Raw genomic sequence first — 26822 nt, 5'->3', positions numbered from 1 at the left:
ATACGCTGTCTCAAAACGTTCTAAAAACTGAAATGTCAATATTGTACAATCGTTTTCGAGTCTGGAGTTGGTTGGGCTCCCTCTATGACATCGTGAGTTCATGCAGTATGAGAGATGCTTCTCTGAATTCTGACGTAAACTAGGACTGCCTGTATAACAAGGAATGTAATTAAGCAAATGTTTGGCTCTCTAGGGGCGCGACGATCTCCACTTTCATTGATCTGTTGAAAGGAATGATGCTCACGCATGTGGCTTGGCGTAGTTTACGTATTAATGTGCATTCAATCACAAGTACAATGGTCGCATAAAAAATATATAAAATATCGGGAGAAACAAGTGTAGGGGTATTTTTTTATAATCTCTTGTTGTTGCTGCTGCTGTTTTTGTTGTCGTTTCTTCTTTTTCTTTTTTAGAGCCCTGATAGTGAAATGTTTGCGCATCCGAGGGCGGTCAACGAACGAGAGCATTTTTAACAATAGGGATAGGGAGATTTCACTCTTTTACTCAGAGGGCGACATTTAAAAAGCCCAATGGGTGGACATGGGTGGGATTAGGTCGTTTTGGGGAATCACCTGCGAGAAGGGTAAAAATATACAGCAAGGATAGTTTAGTTTGGGATTTAGAAGTGAAGAGAAGCTTATTTCGAACTGTCTGTCTGGCCGCTCCTGAAATCTACATACGGGATATAAACACGAGCTAATGTTTGCCTTTGTTATTGTCAACAGTTCCGGCAACACACCAAACATATCCTTTCAACCAGCACCTAAGGCTCTCTGTTTCTTGAACGGATTCAGTTACTTTATAAACGACCACATAATACAACTATTGCTATAATTAGTTCGTTGACCTGTCCGTATAAAATTATTTTGGGAAGCGAGTCGTATTGTTTGGAGCAAGACGAGAGAGAGAGAGAAGAGAGAGAGAGAGAGAGAGAGAGAGAGAGAGAGAGAGAGAGAGAGAGATGGGTGGGTGAGTGGGTGGATGGGCATATCTGATGGTTATTGCCGTTAAAACCGTGAAATTCGCTCGGAAAGGTGAACTCCTAATTTCCGACGACAGAAATATGAGATTGACAGAAAGCAGCAAAATCGCGCCTACGCATTTTCAGTCACACAGAATACCGAATATTATCCCTAATAAGGCAGTTTCGAGATGAAGAATAAGTTATTATAACTGCACAGAAACCTTTTCCCTTTCTTAAAAAATTGAGAAATGATCTTCTACATATCAACATGATTGCCTTCTGAATATTTTGTGCATCATCTGCTCTTGACAGGCAACAGATGAAAAAAACGCGGGTGTCTGGTCTCGCCACGACACAAAAGTTTTAAGACGGTGATTGTATAAAAGCGATGACGAGCAAGAGCTGGTGAAGCTCTTTTCCTAGGATAACAAGTAACGACTTTTAACGACGCCATGCTTGCGGGGGAAAACTTGTTTTTCCCAATTCTCTGCGCGTCAGACTCGATTCTTCTCTCATCATGAAGGGGAACGCAACACCTCATCAGAGGATGCGGGGTACTGATGTTCACTGTAAGTGCTTTTGGCCTTCAGTTGGGTTCACAGGGTTATGCATCATTATAGAGAAAACGCCAGTTGTTTCATCCCGTTGCCATGACAACATTTGGCATTTTATCAAACGCGTACATGCAAATTGTGCCTAATAAGACTAGCTTCTGGGAAGATAGCCAACTTTCTTCATGACGAAATATTCAGTTTATGATCTATCTTTCGTTCACTTTGATGCATTGTTGTCCCGCTGTGTTAAAAATTTCCCTCAGTTTAAATCTTGCACGTTCTGTAATGTGGTACCAATATGTAATAATTTACGAAAACGCCACCTGTTAATGACCTTAGCAGAGTAGCTGCAGACAACCAGGAAGAAATACATCTACAAATCTATACATCAACATTACGTTAATACCTATCTACCTATCTACCAACCTACCTCCTCCCTCCCTACCTACACCTACCCGTACCCAGTAGTCCTACCTACATATACCTACCTATCTAGCCCTGCAAAGCCTTTGATAAGAGAGAGAGATTTGGTTTCTTCATTGTCCCCGTCAATGAAAAAAATCGAAAGAGACTCAATGGTGGACTGGCACATACTTGTTTTGTTCATTTTTGGGTTTTTTTTAATTTCTTGGCTTGCTCTTTTTTTTTCCTTTTTTTTTTAATTTTTGTTTGCCTGGAGAGTATTCCTGCGTTACCATCAGGAAGGCCGAAGGGCTAGCTTCAGGAACAGACCGACCGGGTTACTCCAGAGTATTTTCTCAAATTTAAAAGGTGTAGGTTGTCATTTTCTGCATCTCCCAAGCTGTCATCCGACCGTCCCTTCACAGTCTGGGGAAATCCCATTCAAAAATCTCCCAGCCGAAGGTGGTGGTGCGTTACGGACAAGAGCGGTGCATCCCGGGAGCAACTGATCTATGATGCATAGCTTCAAGGTTATGTAGAAGTGGCTTTCGAAGCCCCTCCTTAGTACAGTAATGACTGCGAACTATAACTTTTATTTTTCGGATCAGTTTATTGACAAGTACGATTCAACTGACCCAGGATGTAATAGTCCTCGTTCAAATTCATTACTTAGGTTGGACTTTGAGAGCCGCTTCAACATAATCTTGATCATATTGCTCTAACGATGCGTCGCTCTTGCCCGTAGAGCGCCAACCTGCTTGGAGATTTTTGAATAGGATTCCCCAGACTGTGTAGTAGGGGCGGCGGATGATGAGAGTCCCCAAAGTGCAGTATCGGTAACTGAGACTAGCTTTTCTGTCGCTCAGCGAACCTACAGGCGCAGGAATCACCTTTCGACACGTTTAAATAATTTAGACTTTTGTAAAATGAAATGCCGTTATAACGTCGCAGAGTGCAAACGACTGCGTGGGACTCACATTTCGCACGTGCTGAAATGACAACCTATACGCAATTTCAGAATCGACGCTTCAGCCTACATGTATAGGTGATAAGCCTGCCTGATCGCACTCCCTAACGTTAATGATGTCTCGAATCCGTCCGTGGGAAGAAGGGACGTTTAAGTTAACGACGTGAAATTTGCAGATTTTTTGACAATTAGATGCGACTTATATACGGAGACACAAGATGTGGCATTTCGATCTCGCTTTCCTCCCCCGAACGAGTCAGATCGATTTGAGATAATGATGGCGGCGGTTAGGGTTGCAATGCTGTTGTCCCATGATGATAATGGTGATGATGATGATGCAGGAGATTATACAGATGATGATGATGATGATGATGATGATGACGATGATGATGATGATTATTAATACTATTATTGTTTTTATTTTTGTTGTTGTTATTAGTATTGTTGTTTTCTGTTCGTGTTGTTGATTGTATTCTTATTAGATATGAAAATAAAAAAATATGATAACAGATAATAAACATAGGGCCAATGTCCCTGAAGCTACTATAGACATAGATACAAAATTAAGTATTTCCTGACTGTATGAAATTATCTCACTTAGGTCATCCTAGGGACTTGTAAACCAATGTCCGACCAGCAGTTTTGAAAGAACAAGCAACTCAACAGTTGACAGAGCTCTGCTGTGTTATGTTGAGAATAACCTTTTGTGACACATGTATTGATGAAGAAGGTGGATATCTTTGATTAACATTGTAAGTGAGTTCTGTTGAATAAGTTGAGACTGTACATACTCAGAGAAAGCACACTGAAGATACAAATGTTTGAAACTTAAGAAGTTCAAGGTCATCAAAAGCATTAAGGAATCTGTAACTTTCATTGCACTGTTTACACAGAATTGCATAATTGCTATAAATAGCACATGAGGAATCTTACAGCCAAGCTTTACCATAAAACCCCTATCACTTTGACCACTCTTTTAATTGACCACTCTATTTTTTCCTCAAAACGTAATTTATTTTATCCTTACCAAGTCAACCATAAATGGAAATTAGAACTTTCTCTATCTCTATCTCTATCTCTATTGACTATTTTGAGCAATTTCTTTTAGATAACATACAGGGCATAATAAATGACGGTTCAGAATATGTCAAAGTTGGGATTCAGGAAAGTTGCCTTTACATATTTTAATCCTCCAAGATGGTAAGCATTTCACTATGAACTGTCAGAAAAAGTTGAACTTTCTGATAATTCTACAATAAAATTATTTTGGCTTTGATGATTTCCCAATTAATTCAATTATTAAAAATCATATTAACTTATTTTTTTCTGGGTGAATTGATAGGGTTTATACAGTACAAGAATTACATACAATGTAAGTCAAATTTTGACCAAAAATGACAAAAAAATTCCTAATACACATTTGCATATTTCATCACAATTTGAACAAATCTAAGTTGGGTTACCCCTAGGGACCTGTATACCAAACAACAAAGCTGTCTGCCCAGCGGTTATGAAGAAGAAGATTTTTTACCAAAAACACCTTTTTTGGCATTAATTTGCCTATTTTCAACAATATCAAAAAATTAAAAAAATAGTTTCTCAAAATCATATTTTTCATCTACACAACAAATATCAAATCAGTAACTACTGCGGTTCTCAAGATATTTGAGTGGACGGACGCCTCACAAACGGACATACATACATACATACATACATACATACATACATACATACATACATACATACATACATACATACATACATACATACATAAATACATACATACATACATACATACATACATACATACATACATACATACATACATACATACATACATACATACATACATACATACATACATACATACATACATACATACATACATACATACATACAGACTGACGACGGACGCCGGACGGATACCCATCCCAATAGCTTCTATAGACTATAATCTATAGTAGCTAAAAACAGAGTAAAAGACTTTCCAAATGATAGTTTTGTGGAAATCAAGTGACGTACACAGCTGACGGCATTGGGTCATCGGCATCACCTCCTCAAGACGACCCTGTCTCTCGCCCTAGGATTTTTTCACATGTTTATATTAACGAATTTTTATCTTGTGACGAGCGTTCTTCGGGTGACTTCATGTGTTTTACGTTACTTCAGGTCGGTATGTGATGTGATCGTTGCAGTTTGTCTGAACTAACTGTAAGTCTGAATTGTTGACTGAATTATTGAATCAGCTAGGAACACATGCATTTCCTTGATCGGTTTCAATTGAGTTTCTACACCATACCCGTCAATCTCTATTCCTGGATTGCAGACAGTGACCGACTTTATAAGACCCGGTTTGGCCAAGGTAATTCTACACCTTGGACAGGCGCCATAGCTAGGCCATGAGTTCAACTTCACAATTGCAACATGACAATACAACTATAACATTTGGCACACGGTTCTTCTAATCTTTCCATGTTTCTAATCTTTCCATTTTATATTTTTACGCGTAAGATCATAGATTCTGGGGGTCTATGATTTGATGTATAGGATAAAGCCGAGTACGAGGGCTCTTCTGGTATATAAAGTCCAACCCAACGATAAAATGTCGAGGCCGCAGGCCGAGACATTTTATCATAGGGTTGGACTTTATATACCAGAAGAGCCCGAGTACGAGGGTTTTATCCGACTTAAAAACTATCGCCCCTGACTGATATATTTTCGTTTTCAATGTGTTTACGTCAACCGTCCCCTTGTCAATGTATCATGTTTGGGATATGAATTAAAACTTTATTTGTGAAATAGCCTTCCAATGTAATGGAACATCCTATAAATGCCCTTGGGCACATTATATAAATGCCCTAGGCACAGCAGATTTTGTGTTGCAGCTGGTTTCCGCTGTGTTACCAAATTTGAATATTAAAATGTACCAGATGTCTACAGAATATAACATGTTCAGTTTTGATTGGACAGTACTTTACTACGGCGCTGTCATTCGTTTCTGGAATTCGGTGACCAAGGCTTTATGAGTAAATAAAACACCTGAATTGAGCACTCTGATGGTCAATCAACAGCAGATAGTTTTTAAGAAATAAAAAGAGACTGCGAAAAAGTCGTTTGATTTCCATAAAGAAAAACATTAATATGGAAATGAGGAGGACCCTCACTATCGTTATTTCACAAGGTGTGTTAGTCACAGGTGGCCTTTTTAAGTAACTTCCTCTTTTGTACAGAGTTCCCCATACCAGACAGTTCGAGGAATCATGTAACAGCGGAAGGCCTTACAAAATTCATATGCAAATACCTTTCAAATGCTTCCCTTCTAATTGTGAACCTATCACGGAGCCGTTTAGGATTTCAAATACTTGTGACATTCAAACCGTGTGTTCAAGAAACACACGAAAATTATGCCATCCTTCCCATAAACTAAATTTCTACCCCGAGCATGATAAAAAATAAAAGTGGCGGATAGCCATGTGATGGAATTCCTACCAAGTTACGTGTGTATACGACATCACTACAGCCTTTTCAAGCTTTTGTAAAGCGGCAATGTTGAAAGAGGTTCAGGGGTCGCTCAATACTCATGACTGATTGCTGTTGACAGGACCAATTAAAGATGCTATTGGTTTCAACTATAATCACTGTACCCTTATACAATTGTACTCTTCCGCCAGACACCTTGAATGCATAAAGAAGCTTCATTCAGCGACGACGTCCTTGTGGGACTCGTTGAGCTTTCCTGTGTTCAACCTTCGACTAAATAATCTACATGACTGGACACCCCCCCCCCCCCCCCCCGCGGTGCTAACTGCTTAACATATTCCCTCGGGGAACTTGAAATTTTGTGTTTTTGTTGCACATGTTGCGAGACAGAGAGAGGCGCAATATGCGTTTAAAGAGAGGGGATGGTCAGAACTGCGCGTGTTCTACTTTCTTGTTTACAAACAATGTATTCCAAACATGATATCTAGATGCATCAAGTCAACATAGCTGCAACATTTAAATTTTACGATATATTCATTGTTAACAAACGTGTTTTAACTTTCATCTATTGCCAATGTACCCTATAGATACAGTGTTTACATCGGTCGTAGGGGTCCCTGGCAATCTTTGAGCAGAGTTCCGACACCACCCCCCCCCACCCCCCCACCCCCCCCCCGTTAACTGAACACGGTACACGAGTTTCAGCAAGAATGGTCACCTACACGAGCAGGGTCGAAAATCATGGTATTGCAAATGAGAAAAGGGCGCGCTGATGACCCTGCAAGTATGTTTTGCGAAGGAAATGTACAAAATAAATGTCCGCGACATTCCCGATACAAAAGTAGTTCGTGCCTCGAAAATGAAAGCCTTAAATTTTTGCTCAAACTTTCTTCCAGCATCTTTCAACTATATGCCACTTTAAGATCAAAAATAAAAATCGGGAGTCGCGGTCCAAATTTGTTGGTACTATACATAAACAAAATTACCCAATATTACCCATTTTTTGAAATTCAAAACGACTGCCATCCCATCTTTATGGGGAAAAAAAAATAATTCCCGATATTTGCAAAATTACGCCGCTGAAAACTTTATTTACTCCGTTAGCTTCAAAATGAGCGCCAAAAAGTGGTAGGCTAAAATAATATCGTGAAAGTTTGAGAGTCAGAATATCTATCCCAGAGGCGAGATCAACCTTTAATACAAACACACTTTGTAACGATACGGATTCAAAGTTTTGTAAAGTGCATGATCGTTCATCTGTCTCTGCAGGGGATAAAATTTGAGGGTTAAAAGGCGGTGGTCGTCGGAACGGCGCATGTGCAACTTTCTTGTTTACAAACATTGTATTTCATGCACTATATATAGATGCATCATGTCCAAATAGCTGCAACATTTAAATTTTACAATGTACATGATGACAAACATGTTTTAACTTTCATTAATCGCCAACGTAGCTTGGATACAATGTTTATATCTGTCGTAGGGGTCCCTAGCGACCTTTGAGCGCTGTTCCGACGACCACCGCCCTTTAATGAAGGCTCGGAATAAAATTCTTTACATGGTAGTCCAAGTGAACAACCATACACGAAACTTAGCAGTCCACGAAGACATCTTGTACAGACATTTTGAACTCATGATTGCTATTTCTAACAGTCGTACAACCAAATGATTAATATACTTCACAATATCTTGCATCTATACTTTTATTTCCAAGCAGTCGCACAGCAACGCAGTGACAGTGCATGAAGGAACTTTCAAGCACTTAAAAATACTCATTTTTATATAGGTTAATCATACAGCTAGCGTAAAACAAATAAACACAAGATAAAAAAAGGTGAACTCAACTCTATATCATCTCTTTTTTATCATACTGAATGGGCGAGAAAAATTTATCATAAATAAAACATGGCTGATAGTCAATTGACCATTAATGTTGAAATTTGACCAGATTTAGACAAGATCGCTAACTGTTTTTTTTTTTTTTTTTTTTTTGAAAAAGTCTGCAAGCCATTTGAGCCAACGCCCTCCATTCAGTTGTACACCGGGTTGTTTCAATCCACGACACACGTGAATAACTAGTAGTGTCACAGGGCAATCGTTTACAGAAAATCTTGGTTCCAAGGGAAGGTTTGATTGCCCTGAGATCAGGGAATACCGTTAATTTCGAGCCGTGTTCCACTGGAGGAGCGTTAAACACTGCTATAGTTTACAAACTACAAATTAGCCTAAGGGAATCTGGCATTATCTCTACCTTGTTACAATCAATTGCAGTTCCCGCCAGAACGATTGACCTACATCTCTCAATATACCGCGCGCAGTCGAACGACAGAAAAAATAGGACAGATATTTATTTTTGAATTAAACTACGCTATTTCGAATGTGAAACTTTCAAATATGCGCACTTTAAGCCCTGAGGAGCGTAGTATCTGTGTTTTTTTTAAATCGCGAAAAAAGAACGATAAACGCCAACATGCACCTTTTGCCTTGGAATGAGCAGCATCCGATGATGAAAAATGGCCACTTAAGGGTGAAGAAATAACCTTGATTGGCATAAAAATGAGACGTTGAAATCCTTGTATTTCTGTTAAGCCCGTCAAATGAGTCGTGTCAATATGTTTTATACAGCAAAGAATCGTAAGATTTTGAGACCCGTCCTTTTCTAAAAATCGGCCCCCAGGCGCCCTAACAAGATAAAAAGACTTTAACTGACTGCGAATACTGTATGCAATTGTACTCCACTGATCAGCGTACTAGCGAAAGAATAAACTTAGTATTTTCAATACGGTTTTACCTGAACGCAACTCCATTGTCATTGATGGAGTTGAGCAAATCGCATTAGTAACAGCTTAACTTACGCCAAAAACACCAAAGGCTTTTGTTTCTCATCTTCGCGCACGTCGATTCAGACAAGCCCCGTCAGCCTTTTTTTCCAGTTCTTTCAAAAACCATACAAGTACTATATTCATGTCGGTGAGCTTAGAAAAACAAAAACATGTCTATACAGCATTTTTGTGAGGGATGTACAAAAAAGGAGCCTATAATGTTTTATGCCTTAGTAAGCGAACTATCCCACAGCACTCCTTACTAGACGTGTTTTAAGGGGTGGAACAGTAGTTGGAGGGGTAGTGAAAAAAAATAGAAACTAAACTTGTTAATTTAAATTGACAAAGTCGGCCATTTTTCGTGAATTTTGTTTGATACGAGATACTACTTATATTGTTTGACATGTTGAAAGGTACTGAATGAATGGGTGTGCATTCATATATTCGACCCCGGTTTTAGACACAATACATGAAACCAACGCAAGAATGAATAAATGGTCATGACACATATATGCATGGTCACCTATTCATTCAGTACCTTTCAATATGTCAAACAATATAAGTTGTATCGCGTATCAAACAAAATTCACGAAAAATGGCCGACTTTGTCCCCTTAAACCTTGCTACATTCTCACAACCGAAATCCTTACACGATTGGGAAGTTGATAGAAACAGGCCGAGTTTGAAGTTCTTGGAACCCGTACAAATGCTCTCATAAGTCCAGAAATCATTCAAAATTTTTGAAGGAGAAAAACAATTGCATATCGCAAACATGACACGGCACCCCCCCCCCCCCGAAAGACCTGACGATTAATCCCTTTTTCACATCAGTGGAAGAATTACCAGGTATCGATTGTCAGAACACTGCACTCTAATCCCACCCTCCAGCCTGCAATGACAAACATTACCGTAATTTGGAGATGACGTCATCGAACCTACGCCTCAAGTACACAAAACCCAGAAGACGATAGATAACATCTTTTAAAGTATGTCTATTATTCACCACGAGGATGACTTCTTTTAGTCGAGTACTTTATGCCCGAAGCATCCTTCAACGTCTTAGCACACAAGTCACTAATTGAGCGAACTTGGTAATTTTTATGTACACATTGCCGTTTTGGATTGCAGCTCGGTGTAGTGTCCGCCTGTTTCACATCATCACAGGTGGATTGCCTGGGGGTGACGATGGTAGTCGGGTCGCATGTCACGTGACAATAACAAAGATGAACGACACTCGGCTAAAGCTTCCCGATGCATGACAGTCCCGTTCTATTTTCGCGGTAAAATCCCCGCAGAATAACTTTAATCATATTGGAAAACTGTGGCCTTCCTCAATGTTCGACAAGTGCTCCCCATGTTGAATTTAAATTAAAGTTCGAACGAAAGTTCGGACTGTCGAGAAACAAGCACTAGCAACTGATCGTATAGCGAGGATGCGCCGACTCATACTTACAAAACCTTCAGAATGTAGCAAGGATAACCTTATAGTCCTGCATTGATAACATTTAACTGAAATATTGCAATGTGAAATATAAATGGGTTTTTGGTGTGGTTTTGTCTGTTTTTATCTTTTTTACAAAATGACCAATGAATAAGATGTGCGATCACAATAAGTACGAGACACTATAATTAGGACATTTTTAGCCAGAAAATCGCTCTGTCTGGGAGATGCATGTTACGTAATACTTCAATTGATTTTTCTCTGACTACTTAAATAACCACAACTGAATGTTTTTATTCGAGAGATTATGTACCATTTTCCACAATAATAGTTTGTAACGACGCTGATCCACTGCTATGAAGCCAGCTGGTAACGCTTGTGTTTCTAGATCGATCCTACTGACGAGTCAAAACAAAACATCTTTCGCACTTTAAGAACTACACTTAATTGAAAATTCACCAAATTGTGCTATTATCTTGGTTTCATTTCGCGTAAAAACGAGGAATAAGTTCTTTCATATATATATATATATATATATTATATATATATATATATATATATATATATATATATATATATATATATATATATATATATAGTTAGTCAACTACATTAACCGTACTCTCTGTGCCCAAGTTCAGAGGTTGCCATAAAGCCATTATGGTGATAACCGGAGGCACATTGTATACATTTTGTGTGTATATATATATATATATAATATATATATATATATATATATATATTATATATATATATATATATATATTATATATATATATATATATATATATATATTAACTGATTAATTAATCGGTTGGTTGGTTGTATGGTCAATGGAATATAGAAAACTTCTCTAATTTAGTGGACAACCCCTCTTGCTGATAAAAATAAGTTTAAATAAGTTTGACGAAAAATAAGTTTCAAAACGGAAAAGAGATTGTTACAGTATAATTATACTTTGCATACTTTACATACAATTGTAATTCAAATGACATGCAACTTTAAGACAAAACCCTGGAAAAGATAGAAAATACTCTGCTGAAGGCGCTGTGATTGTGTTGCGTACGAAAGTGGATAACAGAATAACTATAATCACATTTGGACTCGCGCCAACTCGTTGAGCGAGAACAAATGATCGGTCGCCCGAGCTTCTGAATACGTTGCCCCGTTAGTCTCTTAGAAATAGGAATCAGCCAAGCGGTTACTGGGATATAGAAATTAAATTTCAGCGAATTCCGGGCGGTATTTTGCTCGGTTGCCAACGTGAGGTCCTACATTCGGAATCACTATAACCGCGTCGCGATATATACAATGAAAATGTTGCCATATAGCATTAAAAGGTCAGACTATGGGTCAAAAAACATAACAGTCTGAGTTTTTCACATTTTGGCTGACTCAAAAATAGATAACGGGGGAGGGGGGAAACGATTTTCAAATTCTCGGGAACAAATCCTTATAATAATCACGGTTAGTTTTACAGAAGGTATACGTAGTTGGATTTGAGGCAGGGCTTGAAAAAAATATGTATTTTTTTTGTAAGTTTGGTTTTGTTTTGTTATATTTGTCATATTACTGCATTTAGTATAGTTCGCATCAGATTTTACACCTCAGTTTTATACAGCAGTCTAAAAGCTGATTTGAATGTCATGCGACCCTGAACAGCAGTTCAAAATGCCAAGTCCGAATTCCCGTTGTCACGACCCGTCCACCAGAATAAACAAGTCAACTAAATTAAGAAAATAAGCTTATATATTTTCCGTTCAAACCAATCCGGTTACATTTTATCTTCAAACAAATACATTAAGAGAAAAGCTTCGAGTCTTCACTGTGCTGTCAAAGACATAATGTATGTTGTGGGCTTAATTCGGGAAAAAGTTGTCGTGCAGGCCAAGGTCATTATAGTTTAGAAAGGTATTTAAGTTGGTTCACAGTGGCAATGCCCGCCCTCTACATATCGTTACAGCCTTGAACAAGTGTGAACAAATAGTTCACAGCCTCAGGCTTGTTCACCTCTGTGTGATGTCAACCACGATATAGTCCATAACTCGAGGTTCTTAACTCACGAAATGTTATTTGTAACAAGTCAATGATATTTCCTGCGGCTTGTAACTCAATTTTCTATAAAACTAGGGTAGTTCTTGGAAGACAACTGGCATTACATGCATACGTGCTTGCACAAAGGTAGACATTGAGACGGAATGTAAAAATAGCTTTCTAAATTTTGTTATCGGGTCATGGCCCTGAACACGTCCTTTGACACAATACCTCCGACCCACCCCTCTATCAGGTTATCTTCCTTGAAGCCCCATTAGTTGAACCTTTTTTTCAATTTTTATATGATTTGAAATCGGAAGCAGTTTATGTAAAATTCTCACCGAAGTGTGATAACAGAACGTTTTCCAAGTATTGACAACGAACGCATAATTTAGATTTTAACAACGAAATTTTGCTTGCAATGTAAGTCATATATGGACGCCCTAAGTGTACACGTGTGGGCGCTTAATTTAATTGACCCGATCCATCACCAAGAATTAAAATAGTGACACGTTTAAAAACAATACGATATTGCGCAATAACGGGAATCGAAAAAAATTCTCCGAAGATCGATTGTATTTTTGGTGTATAACTGGCTAGCAGGGCTTTATATGGCAGTGTCCATTATAGTAAGGGGAAGTATTATTATTAGAGTTGTACAACTTGTAGGCATCATTCCATCAATACCTTCAAAGGAATGTTTGCTTGAATTCTTGTGGAAACGTTTGGTTGATGAGAGTTAAAAATAAAACGGAAATCAAGACCCAGTCGGAAATTCTCAGTTGACAGAAAACCGAAGTGTTATTGAATGAAACCCTGCCCAGCAAGACGACGAGCATGGCTGCAGCACTTCTCCCCTGAATATAAATAACTTGTTCTCTTTAATCTCTATTCTTGTCCAGCGTTGACGAGTGTCGTCTGTTTCTCAGTTTTGGCGGCAAAACATTTTAGACTTCTGACGAATGGATTTTACGGCCGCGGCTCGCGCTGCTCGACTACGTTGGGGCTATTTACAGCACTGTCGGCGTTTAAGGTCATTTAACTGGGGAGACTGCGGACTTCGAACACAAAAAAATGCATGTTTTCTTCTCATGCTACGACCTTTGTGTACACAGGGTGTAGGGTAAAGGCGACTCAGCGTGAAACCATATCTGTTGTCATAACACAACCTAAAAATTCCAAACCGGAAAATTCGTTGCCGGTCTCAAGTTATTGAAAATATTGATATCAATTTTGTTTGCGACACTGCGTGTGTGCTATTTTTCCATTCAGTGCCATCCAAACACAACATACGTCATTTCAGCACGTCTCCTATGAATGCGTGAAATGACACCGGCTAAATTAAAAAATCTTGACTGAAGGTAATTCTCAGCAGTAGTGCCTTATCATTGTCACCAGACAGAGCTGAGGCATTTAAAACCTCTCTCTCAACATGTTTTCTGTCAGGGAAGTTCCACTAGTCTCCATATTGCATATATAACGATATGCTTTATACTACTAGCATATTGCACATCGACACATCACAGACGCGGGAATACACTGTCGGCAGTGTTGCCTACACCTGATATGCTTTATGCCCATATCGCGCACATTCCACGCACAACAAAACAGCATGGTTTATCCACGAGTTTGTATGTGTATTCACTCGCTAAATATTCCCTTATAAATCGGAATCGAATTGCAACTGCAAACCGACGTTCCATATCGCAGTTCGAAGGTCGATTTGCCCTTTCGAGGTCATCGAGATGCTCATATGGTTCCAACTACATGGTTGCAAATTTAAATTGTACAAATTACAAGTGCAAGATAAATAACCTTCGAAACAGTACGCACAACTTGCGAAGAAGGTCTGGCATTCTATTACTGAAGCATGCAGAAAGTTTGACAGCCTGACTTGACCGGACTGACAAGCCACACGACACCCAAGTATTAATACCCGGCCCAGGGAGGCGTGTACCCAAACATGCAGTGCTGTGCAACATTCACCGTCTTCCGTTTGTTACGTTTTGTCTATTGTTTGATGATTATCTTATCACGTTTGTTGATACAGAGTCAATCGCTGCTGGATTTCTCAACGATGAGGTGTTGTGAAAGGTTTCCTTTCTTGTTTGAGACAGGGGATAAGCTAAACACAGCGCACGGTAGCACTAAATCATTTATCATAATTCTCTGATATGTCAGTCGCGACACCTATCGTTCACGCGAGCGAACCCTGCAGCGTCTCTCACCTTTGCCATTCTTCATCTGTCAGCCCGTGAATTCGCGCCGTCTTCTGGTGAGACGACAGAAAATACGACACTGAGCTCTCCAGCGACGGTATAAGGGACCTCCTTCTGCCGTGCTCAAAATGCGGTGACATGGTCGTAACTGCAGCACTCTGCCGTCTGGGACGTGACCGGGCGTCCATGGACTCCGGGTCGATGGCTGCCCCGCCGGACGCCGAGCCATGCCGATTGTGAAACATTCTGGGCGAAAATTTCCCAGTAGAGTTCAACAAGAAACTCCCTATCGAGATGCTGTTTCAAGCGACTGACCAGCAGACTACAGGCTCACAGAAGAATGTAAGAGTCTTTTTACAGGACATTTTATCAGGCACGTGAACTATAGTACTACTGTACTAGATAGTATCCACCGGTAAGTGTTACCTGGTACAGTGAACTCATTTGATGAATAACGTTTACCGCTATATGCGGCAGCAAAAATACAATGCAGACCCGACCATTTGAAAATGAGGGGGTGGTTGACAGTTCGAACGCGCTGATCGGGCTCTCACGCCGTGGCATTTGAAATTCAATATACTTCTTATTTCTGAGAACAAGGTTGTCAAAAGACAATGTTGAGTCTCGTGCCAGCCGAGGTTTTGAATTTCAATTTAGCAACTGTTCTTGCAACCAGTCCCTGGACTCGCAGACAGCATATTCACGAGCGAAGCTGCCAAATACTGTCACGTCGACGCGGCAGCCGAGCCAGAAATCTTGAGATGCGTACACCTTACACATTGCGTAACAACTAACTGTTCCCCACCCCAACAATAACGTCATTACTTCTGTATAGCTTCTTGGATCGATGCTAAAACCAACAAAATCTATACGCAAACGTTGCCGCGCGCACCTGTCTTCGTATCTGTCGGTCAGTATGTGTTTCTGTGATGAGTTGATACCTGCCTCCATCTTTGTTGAGCCCAAGGTTGAACACCGTGCAGTTTGAAACGTAGCAAATACCTCCGTTTCATATGATAATTGGGAGATGTTCTTAGCCGAAGGCTTATCTCAAGACTGAATAGTTCTTCGATTACCTCAATGAGCTTACCTTTCAAATATTCACTGACAGAAACAACTATATCAAGAAAGCAAGCAGTGCGGTTTTTTATCGTGTGCGTTTTCCCGCTCAAAACACGACGTTCCATACCATTGCCCGCTGCACATACATACAAAGTGCCTTTGTGCCACTGTATACTGCGCTCAATGTCTTCCTTCAGTCTCTTGTGATTTTTTAGCCGTCTTAACATATACAAGCTGACAAAGAATGCGATTTTGTAATCATTGTGGATTGACGTCGGTGTTTGACATGAGTAAATTGAATCGGAGCCATTTGGAACGTCCTTTATTTGCACTTCACTCGCTCTTGAGTGGTTGCGTTAACAAAACTCATGACTGCAAATTGCCTCCACTGACAAATACTCCATACATAATTAATACTGCCATTTGAACTATTACAAGTTTACGCTGTTATTGAGTACACCTGCGGCGGAGCGGGGTGCAAATACTAGGAGTACTGTAAAAAAAGTGTCATAGATCAGGGCATGCGGTCGGTGTGGGTCACTGGAGAGCTTGGCTATCATGGAGTATGGCTGCGGGCGCTTTTTGAGAGATTATCCACAAATCAGAGTGTCAAAACCCGCTAAGTAAATCGCCATTTTGCCCTTCCCGTGAGGTACTTGCCGTTAATTCTTCTCAGGTCAATACAACCAGACACTCCAAAGTGGATTTTGGTCACCTAACAATGAAGAGTTGTGAAAGGAGAGTAGGTCAACGCGACAATTTAGTGGCATGCAGTCGGTTGCCGAACTGAACATGATAAACTGGTTGCGATTATTTCAGCCGTACATGCGATGTATAAAAAGTGATATTCCTTTGTTTATTTATTTGTTTATTTACTCACATAGCAATATATCTGGCCGTCTGTATGTCAGTCTACCTGATATACTGAGTTTGTCTATCTTCATATATACCTTCCCTCTGTTTACCTATAACCTTTCTCTCTCTATCTATACATGTCTATCGGTCTATCGATCAACTAAAATCTGCCTATCTATTTTGATTTCATTTGAACGGTATCGAACTTCAAATCCTCCGTTGAGTCAAGGATGTACTAAAATTAGGAAATTAAAAGACATAAAATTTTGCTCAAATTTTCCTTAAGTGAACATTAAACCATTCTCTTTCAAACTCAAAAAATAAAAATCAGGGGTCACCATGCAAATTTTATACTCGAGAAAAAAGTACCCAATATTAAATATTTAAGGTATCAGAAATTCAAAAGTGGCTGCCATTCTCGTGTCAGCTCTATAGGGGGAATAAATTCCCGATTTTCATAAAACTAAGCCGGTTAATTTTATTTACCTCACTGCTTCAAAATGAGCCCCCACAATTGCATGTGGAAGGTTTTGGAGTCCGACTATCTGTCCCCAAGGCGCGTTCTACCGTAAAACCGGTTGTGCAAGTAAGGATTAGTGGATTCTATAGTTTTCTAAGCAATTAAAGTTCTCTTTTGATGCCGCATTAAGACAAAAATATCATGATCATCATGGATACAAGCCAGGCACCTAAACGTCATTATCGAATTCAGTCTGTTCACAATAGCCATCCTTGTCTTCATAGTAGTGGCAAGCACTGTCACCATCATCATCAACGTCATCATTCTATGCGTCACTGATTTTCACGATGAGGGAAAGATACCTCTCCTCGTCTCAGTATTGTCAACGATATATAGATACATACATAGACACATAGATACATACATAGATACATACATAACATACATAGATACATACATACATACATACATACATACATACATACATACATACCTACATACATACATACATACATACATACATACATACATACATACATACATACATACATACATACAGACATACATACATACATACATACATACATACATACATACATACATACACATACATACATACATACATACAGACACACAGACAGACATACATACATACATACATACATACATACATACATACATACATACATACATACATACATACATACATACATACATACATACATACATACATACATACATACATACATACATACATACACACATACATTTCCTCGCCAAAATACAGCTGAAAGCGCGTTAAATGAAAAACGTCATGTAGAGATTCAGACTAGAATAACTTGTTGATTTCAACGCAGAAACAACGTGATTTCTATTTGATTAATTCCTGTTGATGGCTTTCAACTTGTCATCATTGACGTCATTACTAACACAGCCTTTCAGTCAATTATAAGGAGACGAGATGGTAAGCAACTTTCGTAATCATAACCAAACAAGTATGCTTGAATACTAGTATATTGGCGTTAATTAATTACTTGCCTAAATAATTGACCTAGTTTATGCCGTTTTGTTGTTGTTTTCCTGTATTCGTTCAGTCTGTTTTGCCTCATTATATTTTACATTCGGTTTATACTATTCAATCTTTTCTTGTTGTACGTCTTCGTTCGTTTATACTGAACACGTCCATGGCTAATTATATAAATGTCATTCACCCTTAAGAAAACGAACGAATCGGCGTATACATTTCAACAATTTCGCCACTGAGGGCGCTACCCCATGTTCATCACTTCCACCCTGAAAAGCAAACGATAGATCGATATATTAAAATCTAAATGAAATAAATTTTCATCGAATTCTCAGAGATTGTTCATACTTTATAGATCAAAGTCATCTTCTATGGCATAAGGATAATATTTACGATATATACAACACCTATATACATACGTGTATCTTTTCATGCACGGTGTGGACGCGGATAATTCTGGATTCTATTCAGTCTGTAAAAGCCATGATGGCCTGACGTAGTTATTAAATTATATGTGGAGGACTTACAGCGATGTACGTCGATGACAGTATTGAATGGTGACAAAACAGAGGTTTTTTCGGAACAATTTAAGAAAGATATTTACAAATTACCTGGCCAGTCAATAGGTTGGCGCGACAGAAATATTTCCATCCAAATCGACGCAAAATCTTGGCGTCACGTTGATTCGGACGGTTTCATGACGATGTATATAAACAGTGTATGTAAATTGCTTTATTTTTGTTTTGCACAGAATATTGAAAATTCCTTTTCTGATGGACACTCGACAACTTATAGCACATAGCGTAGCGTCATAACCGGTCGCATTGTGACTAATAATTGGGGGGGGGGGCCCGCTGTATGCATTGTCTCACTACTCGGTGGTCCGTACGTACCACTGCAAGGCACTGCGTGTGGTCGTTGGAAGAGTATGCACATAATGTTCCTTGGTTTTGACATACGCGGTGACCCCCCAACCTTCCCCTTTTCTTCTGACATGATGAGAAACACTGGTTGAGATTCTGACTGCCATACTTGAAGATGTTGCAAATGAACGTCACATTGCGATATATTGGTGTTTTTCTTCATAGAATTAACTCAGGCATAGCGGTCATTTTGAATTTGAAATATCGGTAAATCTCGGATAATTTGTTTTTCTAGAACAAAAAATTCACAATGACACCCCCGAATTTTTATTCGTGATTTTGAAAGAGAATAGTTGAACTTCAAGGTTCCTTGAGGAAAGTTCGAGTAAAAGTTTAAGTCTTCATTTTCGAGGCACATACCACCTTGAGAGGTCTGCATAACGAAATATTAATGAAGCTTCACTAAAAAAAGGAATGATATATCTCAGAGCCCACCGGCCACGCTTAGCATGTGGGCAGCGCCATCTACGGTACGTTGGCAAAATTAACGCCATCCTTCAAACGACCTGGCTGCGCCTTCCATCCTGGCTTGCGTGATTTCAATTTCCGATGCTGAATGCGTAATATTAGGAAAGACAAGATAATTCGTTTACAAATAAATAAAAAAAAATCTTTAAATTTGTAGATGCACCTCCTCCAATAGAATATAGAAAACCACATCCCCAGTGTACATTTTCTTAGTGTAAAGTCATAGTCTTCTTCCATTTCATGAAGATCTTGTAGTAGAAGGGAAAAGTGCGATACACTTTTTCCACAATTTTTATCGATCTCATACTTCTAAATACGGCACCCGTAGTGGACAAAAACAGCTACTGAAATCAAATTTACATAGTAATATAAATCAAACAAACTCGGATTAAACTAGTTAAAATAAGCGAGTAAATGAAGACTGTTTAGCCTAATTGCCAAATATGAAAGAAAGATAAGTTGTTTGCAACCAATAGATCAATTAATAAATCAATGATTATGACATATATTACCATGCCCTGTCCGTTTATTTTAATTGGTCGACCTGAACCATGTGACCGACCACAAATATGCAATAAGGGTTCGTTTATGTGCCCTTGAATATGAATAATATTGTAAACATATCGTCACTTTTCAGCTAAAACGTAAATTGTAATTTGTACATACTTCGTGATCAAACACAAAATAAAATGGAACACTTGTGGTGGGCCAAGTTTAGACACTTTTTTGAAAAAATCTTCGGATTTGCAAAATTTTTTCAGCGCGGGCACTACTCACTGACAAGTTCTGCGGCCCTGTTGTCGTTCGCGTGGGAATTTTTCGTAAATTTTGACGTTTTTTGTGTTTCGTTGATAATATAATGGAATAACAGACTCCGCGCTGACCATTAACGTTTATTTATTGGCGCGGGCTCGAGGAAAGCCAAAATTAACGGGCTCGACAAGCCTCGCCCGTTAATTTATGGCTTTCCTCTCACCCTTGCCCATAAATAAAACGTTCATGGTCAGCGCGTCGCCCGTTATTTCTATATTTACAAGCATGATATCAACATGTACCTCGTGACGTGCCTAGATATCCCATTATCGTCACGGTTATGATAAGCTGTACCGACACGATAAACTGTCATGATAAACGTGACTTGAACGCAGTGATACTGTCGTGCCTCAGGAAGTACAAAAAAGTCTGAGATGGTCTCTCTGATATTAAATGGCCAGTAACGCTAACTTTTGGTGATTTTTTGACAATTTTTGTATGTCAATCGCAAGTCCTTGTTCTACTTCCATGTTGAAACGTCTTTTATTGAACTTGTCGACATAGCGTCAATATTTGTTAAATGCACTGTTGCTGTTCACTTCTGGATTCTAGTCCCGGACCAGAATTCCCTTGTCAACAATAACAATGCAGTTTACACATGTACAGGCTGCTTAATACTATGTATCTCAACGTGCTTTCATTAAAAATATTTTCTTTCAATGTAATCTCCAAGATGTGTGGGAACGACAAGAAATAGTTAATGAGAAATATTTTTTAAATTTATTTGTGGAAAATCTTAAATATTTTTTGTATTGTAATTGGTTAAGCCAAATTTGTACAATTGATAAACTTTCAGCTTACAGAGAATTTAAGACATTACTTGTTCCAGAAAAATACCTTTCAGCTGTTAAAGTTCATACGCATATGAAAATGTTGGCACGATTAAGGTGCTCTTCTCATTATTTAAAAATAGAAACAGACAGAAAACTAAATATTGATAGAACAGACAGAATTTGTGTACTATGTGAAAGAAATGAGATTGAAAATGAGTATCATTTTGTTTTGATTTGTCCATTTTTTGATACTTTAAGAAGTAAATATTTACCAGCTTTTTATTTCACATCACCATCAGAAAGGAAATTTGTAGATTTGATGTCTTCGAGTAATACTGATTTATTACAGAGATTAGCAGCCTTTACATTTCATGCTATGATATGCAGAAAAGATATCGAAATGTAAAATATATTTGTTTTCCGCAAGAATTGTTGTTTTTCTTCTTTTCCTGTCATTCAATAATGTTATCTGAGTTATGTTTGTATATTGGGCCGATGGCCTGGAAATACAGAATAAAGACCACCTACTACTCAACGTGCTTTGGTAGTAGAACAAGGAATGATGGTTGACATTTAAAACAAAAATAGTGAAAAAAAATCAGCAAAAGTTAGAGTTGCTGACCCTTTAAACTGTGAAAACAATTTTATCTCAAAAATTTTTTCAGAATATCTCAGAAGTAATTGTCACAGCTAAATTAATCACAGCACGTGTTGTCACATAGGATATGCTTATAAGGTAAAAATTATTTTTCATAATGATACAGCTACCATAGAGAACTAGAATTCGGCATGAGCTAAAAAGTCGTATACGGAACGCTCGTTTCGTAACATTATTCGCGGTTTCCAGGCGCCTAACCCTTGCGGCTGTGTCTGCGTGTTTACTGTTGAAAGGTTTCAAGGGGCCCGTTGCAGGGACGAGTGCCAGAATGTGTCTCGTGATTTTTATGGTGTCGTGCACAGGATATCCAAGAGCGAATTCAAGATAGCGTTCCACACTTGCGGTGTAATTCGGGAGAAAAATTGTAGAAATTGCACGAAATAGGTCAATACTAGGCCAATTTGATGCCCCAGTCACGAATGTAAGATACATATACTAAAAATATCACGAAAATACCGCAAAGGATATGCCCTCAGCTTGAAGTTCGCGGCATTGGGCGATACGGTGCGCCAATGTCCTCGTGCATCTCGTGTAGTATTTTCGTAATTATTATTATTATTACTATTCGATTTACATCGTTGAACAGATATTCAATACCGTTGTCTGCGAATACACGACATGGCATTAATTAAGTGAGTGTGAAATTTGAAATTTTGATCTCAAATACGAATCTGACTCAAGACGTCACATATCTTTTATAATTATCATGCAAAATAATTTTATCCGCAAATTTTGACAAAACTTGTTGAGTGATATGTTCTCTCCTCCAATTTTACAGTGAAAGCTCCTAGAATTACATATCAACGATTGCAACTGCGAACTTTAGCTACATCTAAAGTTTATAGGACTGTGCAATAGATAGTCACGTACGATGATGAACAGACGGAACATATGATGAAAACTATTCAAATAACAGGTCAAATATGTGGTAGATGTAAACACGACGCATTGTTTTTCGATAATTTGTGAACGTGACAATAGAGTAGATGAGGCTAAACGGGACGTGAATTGCACTATCAAACTTTTCTTTATGCAACGCTGTATATAAAAAAGTGAAAAAATCGAGCAGTTTTATTGAACTGAATTTTAAAACAACGCTCAACTTCCCTATGGGAGCGTCTGTGACAGGTTACAGCACCGGTCTGTGCTGAGTACAAGCCTACAGGTAGACCGCGACCTTGTGAAATATGTAAATCAATTTCAATGGTTGCCGGTGAATTAACTTATGTAAATAGTTCATGGTACGCTTTGTGTCCAAATATAGACAATATCAGCTTGTTGGCCGACACTACTGTAGAGCTAATATCTTTGAAAACGCGTGACGTACTGTCGAAATATGCACATGATAAAACTGATAACGCACACACTCGACCGATACTCGAAATCAATCTGTGTCATATAGTTTCCAATAAAGGTGGTGTCCTTGTTTAAAGTTGCCTTCTTATTTAAAACAGAGTCGTGAGAGCAAAGGATCAATGTATTAAAGCCTGTAACACGCAGTGAAGTTAGTCAAGACATTCCATCACTCCGACTTTCCGGGTAGATTACGCAAAACCTGTGAAGAAATTTAAAGATGTGCCTTCAAGGACGCGTTACCCTAATTAACGTATGGATTTGACATTTTATAGTGCAACGCATGGTTAAGTACAGAAATGCAATGATTTCCCTAGGTCCTGCAAAGATAATGTGTTTCGGACACGGGGTTTTGAAACAACAAACGCAAATTTGAGAAAAATCTGGTGTCGTGAACCAAATTACATTGTCTGCCTGTTAGTTCAACGTCACGGTAAGCCCACTTTCCCTTTTCAGGCACGTTGTGTACATGGTTTTCGTGCACACACATATCAACGACATTGTCAAAACTCAGAAGGTACTGAAACTTAACCGCTGTTTTCCTGACTCACGCGGGGGGTTTTTTTGGGTTTTTTTTTTTTTTGTTTAAGTAAACATATTTCCTATAATTCCAGTTTTATATGGCGGGTTCCAGTTCATAAAAGAACGGATTAGAGTTTGAGTGTGTCTCTGTTCCTTCATATTAAACTGCACAAAGTCCAAACTTCAAATCCCGAAATCGTGATGAAATACTAGGAAGTTGACCGGTTTATTTGAGGGACATATGCATAAATTGTTTGCTCTCAGTTTATGATATGGCGTTTTGATGAAACTTTGTTTATCGCTTATATTTTATTATTATTATAACTTGATCAACACGGGAACTTGTTAGCTGAAAATGATGAATATACATTCTATCATTATTTACAAGGGATTAAGATTTTTAAGTTACTCTGCACCTGCAATCGCTAGCTCGTTTGTGGCCTCGTTTTGGCAAAATAAAATCTATCCAGGGTTCCTGCACAACACGGCCTACATTCCACATTCCTCCGAGTCAGCAGGCTTGAACAAGCGTACCAATAACACGTCACCAGCATTTTCCCTATAATGTTGTTTATCTATAAAACTTCCCCTCTGTCGAGAGGCTGGGTCAAGTAATCGAGGTATGTTTAAGGTAGAACGGGCCTTGAAATTGAGAGGCTGAACCTTTAGCTCAAGCTCGAGCTTTCCAGTGGGAAACGTTAAATCGTTCGAAATCTAGTTTAGCAGTCAGGGGTCATCGTGGATCATCTTGGAACTAGAGAAACACATTACCCAATATTTATCGACTCTTAAAATTTAAAAAACCCGCAATTTCGATGATAACTCTGTTGGAAAGAATTACATTTTCAATTCTCACAACAAAATGCCGGTCAAAACTTTACTTAGACCATGGGCTTCACATGAGCCTTCACGAGTGGTATACCAAATTTACAGTATTACAAAACAAATTGAGAGTTCGAATATCTGTCCCCGAGGCTCCGACTACCTTAATCAGACTGATCCGCTAAACTTTGACATCACCTTGAAAATAAATCGAGATTTCTCCAGTGCGATATGCAAATATCGCTGCTTTTTGTGAATGTTGCCCGAAAATTTACCATTGTGAAAAACATGACACTTTAAGCTGACCAATGAATGTTTACCTGAGACGCATGCGCACAAGAACACCTGTCCGTGACTACTGCGTGACAGTTGTCATTTTCATGAAATCGTGCTTGTAGCTTTATCCACAGGTATAATTACAGTGTCAGTGGTTTAGTTTTACAGAAAATTCTTTAAACCTTGAAGCCAATTTTACATTTCTAACAATCTGCTAAAATCAAAGGACTTGTACTACATCAACGATATGAACTGCAGCATTTTTGTTACTTTAGTTTTTTTACAAACTTAAAAAGGGGTAATCAAAATACTAACTTGTGCAAAAATTACATAAGTATCAACTTTACCGATCGCACATCCTCACATCCTCAATGATGTTAAACCCTTTATATTCAATGGATATGTCCGTTTAGTTCATGTTATTGTTTATTTGATTCAACTCGTAAGGTTGTCATAATTACCTGAGGCAGGTGTCACAGATTTTCTCGCGCGATAAGTGGGTCACGAGTTCCCACTTCTTCTGTCGAGCCCGGCACTCTGCGCTTTCACATCAACAGAGAACATGATGTTTTATTTCTTTTATATTAACCCTTTGAGCGCCAAAGTCAATTTTTGTCACATTTAGAAAATATACTCAAGTCAACTTTTTTCAGATTTTTGTCAAAATTTTGATAACAAACTGTAGCCAATGAAATGTTATGTCCACTTGGTCCAAAATTATCAAAAAATTACAGAAACATTCATAAAAGTTGGTAAAAATGTTGCACTAAAATGTTGGTGGGAAATTATTACAGCACTCAAAGGGTTAACATGAGAAAGACTCATTTGAAACTAGGTTTGTGTCAAACGGTTCTTGCACGGTTTGCGGACAAATATTCCACATAGCCAGTGCCAGTACCTTTGCTTAACATGTTTACATTCTATACAACAGCGTTTGGTATACATTCAAGACGAATCGAGTATGTTAATGAGGTGTCTCTCTCCAAGTAAATCTGCAAGTATGTCAATTTAAATACTTAAGTACGTACACAACTCATATATGCGATTGTGTTTGTATAGGCATTCAAATCTATACAAATGGTTGTCTACAAGCCTAAAAACACAACATTACAACCAACATTTCATTCCCTGCGAACGCATGCCATCATGAATTTCACCAGTTGAAGATATAACGATACAGAGCTTTCAAAAATTACGTTATTTTTCCGTTGCTGGCTTGTTTCCCCATTTGCAGATTGAAACTTTTGCCAAAAATCTTTGTTTAAAATTTCCTCCTGAGAAACTTAAACCATTCTATTTCATAAATGCAGATGTTGACACTAGAACCCGAAATTTGATAATATTCGATATTTAAAATGGCCGCCATCTCTGTGTAAACTCTATATGAAAATTTATATGTACAATTTTCAGAAAGACAAGACAAGCGTTCATTTAATCCACAAGCTTCAAAATGAGTTCACATGAGTACCATACCAGAAAGTATTCTACAAATTTTGGAGAGCAGAATATCTGTCCTCGAGGCGCATTCTACTGTGAATACTTCGAAATTGTGACATTGTTAGAAATATTGTCCTTGCGACCAAAAATTACTGAAGCTGTATATTTATCTAGAGATAGATAGATAGATAGATAGATAGATAGATAGATAGATAGATAGATAGATAGATAGATAGATAGATAGATAGATAGATAGATAGATAGATAGATAGATAGATAGATAGATAGATAGATAGATAGACTTTAACTCACAAATTACTTAAAGTAATAATATATATTACTTAAGTTTCATGAATCCAGCAATCCTTAGGTCTTCAATGTGAGGATTGCAGGACGCATGAAACTTAAGTAACAAATAAAATTTTCCAGAATATATATATATATATATATATATATATATTATATATATATATATATATATATATATATATAT

The 26822-nt window shown here is 38.3% G+C and overlaps 1 protein-coding gene across 3 annotated transcripts in view; it reads right to left on the bottom strand.

Annotated features, from left to right (window-relative positions):
- The window catches only part of LOC139116436 (proline-rich protein 5-like), a 56622-nt gene that overhangs the window by 14299 nt on the left and 15501 nt on the right, over positions 1-26822 (bottom strand). Inside the window, exon 1 of one of the 3 annotated variants that reach the window (XM_070679072.1) lies at positions 14893-15339. The exons of the other annotated variants lie outside the window; for them this stretch is intronic. Within the exon in view, the coding sequence (XP_070535173.1) occupies positions 14893-15128 (236 nt within the window). The 5' untranslated portion in view covers positions 15129-15339. Of the gene's footprint in view, positions 1-14892; positions 15340-26822 lie in introns of those variants that run through there. 3 annotated transcript variants of the gene reach the window in all.

This window comes from Ptychodera flava, chromosome 2 (assembly GCF_041260155.1).
Source record: "Ptychodera flava strain L36383 chromosome 2, AS_Pfla_20210202, whole genome shotgun sequence".
NCBI lineage: Eukaryota > Metazoa > Hemichordata > Enteropneusta > Ptychoderidae > Ptychodera > Ptychodera flava.
Note: the sequence above shows the minus strand (reverse complement) of the source record. Positions and strands in the feature narration are given on the sequence as shown.